This window comes from Arachis ipaensis, chromosome B5 (genome assembly GCF_059453495.1).
Source record: "Arachis ipaensis isolate K30076 ecotype BB chromosome B5, ASM5945349v1, whole genome shotgun sequence".
In the NCBI taxonomy this organism is placed as follows: Eukaryota; Viridiplantae; Streptophyta; class Magnoliopsida; order Fabales; family Fabaceae; genus Arachis; species Arachis ipaensis.
The window spans coordinates 148,359,989-148,369,339 of record NC_142440.1 but is presented as its reverse complement, the minus strand read 5'-3'; the positions used below and the strand labels follow the sequence as shown (position 1 = coordinate 148,369,339).

The window sequence follows — 9,351 nt, the reverse complement described above, 5'->3', positions numbered from 1 at the left end:
CACCTCCAAAATAAACTTTTTGATATACACAATTTAACTTCCTCACATTATCAAACTGCGAAAAGAACTTTAACTTTTTTTTTTTGCCATAACTACTGTTTTATTAAAGGTTAAATATACTAATAAAACGTATCACACGAGATTATTTTTTTTAATATCGTTAAGGAACTGTTCTATATTTCAAAAGTTTAAAGAATAAACAACACAAAAGTGAAATTTCAGAGCCGTGAAAAACAATTTACATAATATAAATTACCATGACACCAATACAATGTTGTCCATAAAGTAGGTAACATTATATTCTTGATCACTACATTGAATTGAATTCACACACGCCTTGTTCATAAAGAAGCTCATGACCCCAAAAAATCTTTACCTTATGTTTTAGGGTATAATTAAGAATATGTTCTTGGAAAACCAAGATCGATTGATTTATTTATTTATCATCATTCAACTTACAAGGAAGCAAAATATTATAAGCTAAATTTACTTTGCTATTACATATCCAAGGGCCTTTGAGAAAATTACATTTTCATAGACGTGCCTTTGATCTTGGAGTAGCAGAAGCAGGTGCACTCTGTAAGCAATGTAGAAACACAAACACTCAATCTTGTTCTTCACAATGAGTCACGCTTGCAATTTTAGTACTTAGTATATAAATTACTCAAACTTGTTTCAAATTATACTCAGAAATGAAATGTTTTAAATTTATTTGCTTATATCATTTCAAAAATAAAAAATGTTTGGGAGACAATAGAAAACCAACCCATAGCAATCCAAAGTTATTTTATTTTGCGTTCCTTAATTACTGCTGAAATAATTGGTTAATATTAGATATAATAAGTGTGTAATTATAGATGTTACATGCATGAAATTATGAATATTAAATTAAATAAAGTAACTATTGATTATTGTCTCTCTATCATTGCTGTATCATTTAGAAGCGAAAATTAAAGTAAACATATTAAGTTTACTATAAGGAAAATACTTATTTGCATCAGTTACAGTTTCAAAAATTTCTTGGTTTTTCAACTTTAGGTATCCAAATATCCTAAGGTAACTATGTCAATTTAACATATTTTTTTGTCTCATGTACAAAGGAAATTGACAATACTAAGTTCCATGAAATTCAAATAGATAATAACAGATATAGAGTCTTACCAAAGGAATGCCCTGAATTGCCCTTTCCTCCAGATACCTTGATGGCTTATAGAAGTTACCATATAATTCTGACCATTTCTTTAGGCTGTTATATACATGCTTCGCCCCAACCAAGTCCGCCCAGAAAACAACGCCACCCCTGTCGCGAAAGTGATGGAAATGAGATACAAAATTAAAAGAATGTTACTGATACATCATCAAAGCTGATCATAAAACATGCTGGACTAGATAAGTACAAAAGGGGCAGTAACATAAATGATGGTTATTTAAGAGTTCAAATAATTTATAAATTATTACATGGAAGCAAATGGTTTTGCAATGCTTCTTTTATAAATTCCTTTTCTTAGCTTTAGTCCCTTCAATATTTTAGAAGAGGAAAGAAAAAGGAAAGGGTAAACCCACCTGTAATTTGGGAAGCTCATCCCAAGAACACAAGCAATGTCAAGGTCTGATGCTCGAATAACTATTCCTTCATCTAATACACGGCATGCCTCGTTCACTATTGGAAAGAGGATCATCTCTACAATCTCTTGGTCAGTAATAGATATAGGCTGCAAAAGGAATAAATGCTATCAGCTTCACTACACAAGCTAATGCCGACGAGCAAATTCAAGAAGATATAGATTCAATCTAGTGAGAGAGGAAGCTTATGATCAAACAATCACTTGCAATACAAAATTTTCAAAAGAAAAGCACCTTTCCACCAGGCATAATATTGGCAAGTCTTCTCGACTCTTCAACAATTGGTAGTATTGAAAGATCGGGTTTTGGCTTGCTACCCTTTTCATAAATGTAGTATCCTTTCCCATTGTTTTTGCCTGAAAGGACACAAGTGATCAAGGAAAGAATGTGTTATGTAAACAAATGAAAATTGAAGTATGTCCTCAGCACAAAGAAAGCTTAATTTAACTGAAAAATAAGTATTACCATTTCTCCCACTTTTGATCATAAGATCAAGCAGTGGAGATTTATATGTGCGACCACGAAATGAACCGTCAAATTCTTTGGAAACGGCTACAGCTACTCCATAGCCAGCCAAGTCCTGAAGCCTGCGGGCGAAGGAAAGATTAACTCCGTCAAACAGACCACAGAATTTACACGGTGGCACACATACTAACAAAACAAAACCATGTAAATTTTATCTATGCCACTCTTTTAGATTACTTGAGAATTCAAAAGGTGTTCCAAAAATACTAGTTTCTATAGCATGTTTTTTAACTGGCAAACTAATCTTTTTCTGTGTTGGAAGTACGACAGTTTAGGTTACAGAGTCGATAAATATCTAACACTTCGGTGAACATATATAATGGAAATAAATAAACCCAAGAAAAGAGTATTACTGGAAAGGACCCATGGGAAGGCCGAAACTGCTTATCAATCTATCGATCCTGAAGATATCCACACCCAGATTGACCAATAAATGGGCACCTTGTGAATATGGGAAAAATGTTCTGTTCACTGCAAAGCCAGTGCAGTTGCCCACGACAACCGGAGACTTATTTATGATTTTACCAACAGTAATAAGATCAAGAATAACTTGAGCTGAAGTTTTCTTGGTCCGTACAATCTCCAACAGAGGCATAATATGAGCAGGACTGTACATCAAGAAATGGAATCAGAAAGCAAATACCATATACACATGTGCTCAAAGTCCAAACAATTTTTAATAACATGAATGCCATTTCAATATCTAAGCCTGATTACACTAACCGGCAATTCATTAAAGCAGAAATATGGCAATAGAGATAATTAAATATGCAAAAATAACTATAAAACCGATGAACATGCATTCCAGTGGAAATAACATATTCGGAAATAACAGTCATAAACTCAACTGGAATTGTTCTCAGAATTCAGAAACCAATTTATACTATGGCTCAATTAAATTCTCTTTAAATGAAATAACAGCTTAAGATTTAGCATCCTGGCAAGTCAAATTTCTTTGAACTATATGAGTGAATAAGTAATCTCTGTTCATTCACATCAATTCCATAAATGAGTAGTGATTAAGAGTCCTAATTCATCTCCCTAATTTTCCTCCTAATACTTAAATAAGTAAAAATTCAAATATATGTTATTTTTTGAAAACATCAAAAAGATACAAAAATTCAAACTAACTTTATTTAGAAATTAGGTGGATGAGTTAGGACTCGTAATCATTTTTAAATGAGGTTATTATTACCTGAAAAAATGAGCCCCCACAATGCGATCTTCAGATCTAGTCTTAGCACCAATGACGTTAAGATCAATAGTCGAAGTGTTTGTTGCCAAGATGCAATGAGGAGGGCATATCTTCTCAAGATCACTAAATATAGTTTGTTTAAGATTAACATTTTCAATTACAGCCTGCAGGGAGGAAAAATTAACACTAATTACATCCAGCAATATCAAATAACACATCATAAATACCTGAAAGAAGTTAGAACTGTTAGATTAATTGCCTATAATGAAAACATTTCACCAACTTCCATCGAGAATCAAACATTCAAAAATACTGAAGAAAGTTAACTACTTTCCAAGTAAAGTGAAAAAAACTTTAGGGCAGGCAACCAACCTCAATGACCATGTCCACATCTTTAAATTCTGAGTAATCAAGAACACCTTTAAGCAGCAACAATGCTCCATCGGCCTTATTTTTTGCCAACTTTCCCCTTGTTACTAAGCCTCGAACATTACCTGCCATACAAAATAAAACAAAATTACATTAAAAAGTCGTTATAAAATAAATTTCTTGCATTGTAAGTTTCGACGGTAACAATTTGAACTAAGCTAAGTAAGGTCTTCATCTCCTCAAAGGCTCCAAGAACTAGATATATGATGAATGAATAATAATCACCTTCAACCGTTTTTATCCCCTTCTCAAGATATTGAGAATTGACTTCCTTGAGTATAACATGAATGTTGCTTAGAATGAGAGCGGTAGCAATTCCAGAACCCATTAAACCTCCCCCAATAACGGCAACCTTTTTCAAATTTCTCGGCTTAAGCCCAATATCAGATACACCAGGCACCTGCATCAAAACAGTTCTTGTCAGCAAACAGTTTTCTGTATTTCAGCAAGAGAAATCCACATTAAAAACAACCACTTCAAATGTTTGTTACCCGTTACTAATGGAATTTGTCATCAAATACAGTGACAACCACTCAAACATACAGTGGAACCATAGAAATGATATTTTTTTTCATGCACACTCAATGAAAACAAAAGAAAAGGCTCCTCCACAGCACAAAATTATGGGCCAGAATTAGCTAGACCACTTTTAATCTTCCCAAACACATTAAATTAGAAGACAAAAAAAACGTTAAAATAAAATAGTTGATAATTGTAGGACAATAGAAAAATGAACTAAGATTATCTTCCAAACAAAAAATTAGCATAGCTTCAACTTCCACACATTCACACGTGGTACAGCCCTCAGCCACTCATGCTATGTTTTGCTCAAAAGCAAAATGCTATCTAAGTTCTAATCTATGTTGACCAAAATATATTTCCAAACACAAGCAGCAAGAGTTGAATACTTGAACAGGAAACAAAGGACTAAAATTCAACTATGCTACTCATCGATCCTCGTACCTTTGATATTGCACGCTGAGCAAAGAAGACATGAATTAATCCTTTTGCGGTGTCTGATAGGACTAGTTGCTTGAATACTTCTGCTTCCTGCAATGAATGTTCTATGAATTAGCTTATATGTGAACTGAGTAACCTTAATCACAATTTCACACAATCGATAGCAAGATACTTGTGAATGCTAACCATGATGAACCTAACAGAGAAGAAGATAGATCTACGTTGAACTCAAAAGCAATACTACATGAAACTCAGTGAATAATAATACATGCTGGACTTAACAATGAAAATGCATCTATTTCCGTCTGAACAACAAAAATCACAGAAGGATAAGTACCCTTAGAACTCCACTATAGCCTCCATGGACAATTCCATGCTCAATCACATCTAAGCATGCTTGCTGCTGAGGCAAATGCGGTGCAGTCTTCTTGACATGTTGTCTGGCAGTTTTCAACACCTCACGTGCTTCAGACAAGGAACCAATTTTATCGGTCCTATGAAGTGTTCGAATCCAAGGCTTACGCCTCTCTCCAATCTCAAGTGCCCACTGTCGGGAAACCCTGAGTAACTCCTCAGGAGACACAATTTCATCGATAAGTCCTAGTTTCTTCCCTTCTTCTGACTTTATTGGCTTCGATTTCTGTAAGAAAGAAATATTGAATACAACTTATACACAAACATTTTGAAATGAATATAAGAAATAACAGATACATGACAAGTTCAGGCAAAAAAGGCAAGGTTTTCAATTTTCTGTAGCAGTTTATTCTATTAATTTTCTTTTCAAAAGACTTATAACTACGTCTCATCCATTGACAAGCAAATAATATGGAACCTCAAACAATTTAAAATGAATGGTCAACATCGTACCAGCATCATGTCAATAGCTTTAGGAAGCCCAACAAGCCTGGGAAGACGTTGTGTGCCTTACGAAATCAACAATGTCTTGTTAACATTTCAGTTAGCACAACTAAATGAAGGTAGGTTCAAGAATCCTAATTGAGACTACAGAACACACATAAATTCAAATGCTTGATTACCTCCAAATCCTGGAATGATTCCAAGTGTCAGCTCTGGCAGTCCCAGTTGACTTGCTGGAGCAGCAATGCGGGCGTGGCATCCCTACAACATATCAAGATGTCACACTTCACACAATAATTAAGACGCATCGACAATAATGCCTGTCTAAATGCAAACAGCATGCTTCTCATTCTCAAGTCCAAAGACTAACCAGCGCAAGCTCTAAGCCACCTCCAAGAGCGAGCCCTTGTACTGCCGCAACAACAGGCTTCTTCGAATCTACGGTGATCAAGAAAGCTAATTAATAATATTGCAATGATCACACTTACATAAAATAAAAATCGAAGCAGTTTCTACTTTCAGTTGGGCATAAAGATATGTTACAACCTTCAATTAAGTTGACCAACAGTTCCACAGAGACATCGGGGAGAATTGAAGCATCACCTATTAAGAAAAAAAAGCAGAAAACTCAGTGCCTTAGCTTTAATTTTTAATTTTGTATCTAAGTTCATCAGTATAATCATAACTCACCAGTTTGGTGAACCTTCTGCATAACACTGATGTCAAACCCACCAGAAAATCTTCCACCTTTGCCTGATCATAACATGAACAAAAAATCAAAACACTTTGCAAATGTCTTAGTTATTACAATCAAATGATCACACTGCTGCATGAAGCAAAGCAACTACCAAGAAAAAATCTCTAATAATAAATTTAAAAAAAAAAAAAAGAAGAATTACCAGTCAAAACTACAGCTTTGACATCATTCCTTTTAGCTACCTCCTGAAATCTCTCTTTCAATCCCATAATGACTGATTGAAACAGAACATGAACAGAAGAAAAAAACATCACACATCACATAAAATTCAAAATGAAATACATAAATAAGTAACAGTAACAATGATTATTGAAGTAGCTAGCATACTTGGAATAGCCAAGGCATTAACCGGAGGGTTGCACATGGTGATGATAGCAACCCCATCATTTCCAACCTCAAAATCAACCTTCACGGAAGAACCCATCTCTCACAGCAACAAAACAATCGCCAAGTTTCTTCCTTTCTTGAATAAAAATTATACAAAATCAGATCTTTTGGGAGTAGAAATAAACTGAGTACAGTGGGTTTCAGATAAAGAAGTCCAATTCCCACGACTATAGCGAGCCAATATATATTGTAATGGACTAATGGCCTTTATGGGAGTTGTGGAATGTGGACCTAAGCACCTAACATATATAATTAAGCTTTATTGAAAATTAATAATTATAACTATAACTAATAATTAATAAAGTTGGGAACACATCTTGGCTAGAATGGTTGTTTGTATTCTTTTCCCTAGGTTTTCGCCAATCTGACATGGATCAAAATTTTGTTTAACAATTTATGACTAGTGAATAAATTATTGCATATATTAAATTAGATTTAAATTATCAAAATATAATAATTATTTCGTTTTATAATTCTATTTCTTCTAGTTTTTATATTAAAATAATTATTATTTTAACTATTTTGATATATTAAAAAATTATATATTTATATGTAAAATGGATTTAATATTAATCTTTTAATGTATTTAAAAATTAAAACGAGGAATATTTTAAAATGAATAAAATATGTTTTGACTTTTAATGATAATAATAAAATAGTTGTTAGATTGTTTGATTAGAGTAGAAATAATACCTGTAAAGACACTATAAAATTCGAGTCGAATAAATTTAAGAGTTTTATGTGAGTGAAATGAATAATGTATTTGAAAGGTTTCTGTCTCTCTTTTATATAATGGATGGTAAATATCTTATTTTATCTTATCTGACTAAGAAAAAAAAATATTTAAATTCAAATATTAGACTAGAATATTAGAAATTATTAATCCGCTTAGATTGTGTGGGTGATCCAACTCCGAATGTCCAAGTTTGTCGACTATTTCGAAGAGGAACTGGGAGCCGGATCGAGAACATAAATAAATTTTAAGGATAATATATACCTAAGTTTTATTGAATTTTTATGAGTACTCTCTAGTAAAATTAAAGAATATATATTCTTCACCTTATGTTTTACTTTTTTTTTTAAGAAAATAATAAATTAAAAAAGATTTAGGAAGAACTTGCATTTATTGTGTTTTTAGTTTTTACTTTATTAGTTTACTATTTTTATTGGAAAGGAAAAGGAACCTCAACTTCGGAGAAAATAACTTGAATTTGTTAATGGAGACTTGGGGTATGAAAGTGAAACCTTGACAGCGTTGACTCACCAACCTTCCACGTTGTGTTTCACACTTCCACCACGCATCCGCGTGTGAGAACTGAGAATACATAAGTTAATCACATGGAGGCATGACCACAGTAAGACGCTGAAACGTGAAATATGATTGACTAGATCTTATTAGTCATTATACATGAGTCGTCGAGAGTTATGACTATTTCTCTAAACATGCATTTTGTTACCGTTGAATAGTCCCTAACTACACTTCTTAACCTATAGAAAGCCGCACTTAATTAAGGAAATTAGTTTTTCATATGTTTATATAATTTTATAAAATAATAAAAATTTTAAAATATTAGTTTTCAACTTTAAAAAATTACTATTGCGTTGAACGTCAAATAATCATCAAATTATAATAAGATAAATAAATTTTATTAATTAATCTCAATCAGATCAACTCCAATATTTATATTTATTCATCAAATCAAATCATTTTAAAATTAGTAAATTAAGTTAAATAAAGATTTTATCACTTAAAATAAAATTAAAACTAAAATAGCTTTATAATAAAAAAGCGTTTTAAGGCTCTATTCGAATATAAAATAACAAAGAGATTACTTTAATAAAGATACTAAAAATATCTTTTTTTAAATGATATTTATATGTGTTAGGTTATTATTAGACATTTTTATTAAATCGGTTAATAATTTATTTTTTAATAAATCAGAACAAAATCGGTTTATTATATCAACAATAATAAACCCAATTGTCTGCATTATAATTATTAGATCCGATTTGATCCGATCGAATTATACAATCTACATCGAATATCTTTAAATTTTTTGATAAAATAACAAATATATCTCTGAGTTTTTGTTTTGTAGACATTTAAATTCCTAAAAATTTAAAAATATAATTGGATCCCTAAAAAAAATTAGGTTTATTATTATTATTATACAAAAATAGGTTTTATTCAAATTTGTTAAAAAAATTAAAAATAACCGATTCATTAATACGTCCAATAATACATTAATGCAGCATGTAAACGTCTTTATCGAAGCATTCCCAAATAACAAAAACGAGAGGCATCAGCAAAAAAGAAAAAAAAGATTCATAGTTTGTTCTACTATTCCCACAGGTCAATTTTCAAGCTCATGTCTTTTGTATCTTAATAATTGTTCTTTTTCCTTTCCATTCATCAAAATGGTTCAACCAATAAACAAATCGGTAGAAGGCAGAAGCCACCAACTTTTTTTAAGGGTTTTCTTCCGTTTTAGTGTTTTTTTTTTAATCTTTGTCTCATTGTTTGAGTAGTTGCCTGAAACATGTGAGCCAAATTCTCAATTGTGTTTGAATTTTCGTGATCCCTTATTCTTTAAGAATCAAAATTTGTTTTAATGTA

The 9,351-nt window shown here is 31.9% G+C and overlaps 1 protein-coding gene across 1 annotated transcript; it reads right to left on the bottom strand.

Annotated features, from left to right (window-relative positions):
* Nucleotides 1–217: 217 nt before the first annotated feature.
* On the bottom strand, nucleotides 218–6,954 carry AIM1 (Enoyl-CoA hydratase/isomerase family). The gene is made up of 18 exons (XM_016348232.3): nucleotides 6,675–6,954; nucleotides 6,490–6,561; nucleotides 6,281–6,343; nucleotides 6,137–6,193; nucleotides 5,961–6,028; nucleotides 5,770–5,851; nucleotides 5,600–5,655; nucleotides 5,070–5,372; nucleotides 4,736–4,822; nucleotides 3,998–4,172; nucleotides 3,716–3,837; nucleotides 3,344–3,507; nucleotides 2,502–2,756; nucleotides 2,089–2,210; nucleotides 1,858–1,979; nucleotides 1,564–1,712; nucleotides 1,162–1,300; nucleotides 218–577 (listed from the first exon to the last, which is right to left on the bottom strand). Exons 1-18 carry the CDS (start codon nucleotides 6,769–6,771, stop codon nucleotides 533–535), a joined length of 2,178 nt encoding a protein of 725 aa, XP_016203718.1. The 5' UTR covers nucleotides 6,772–6,954; the 3' UTR covers nucleotides 218–532.
* Between the last annotated feature and the right edge of the window lie 2,397 nt (nucleotides 6,955–9,351).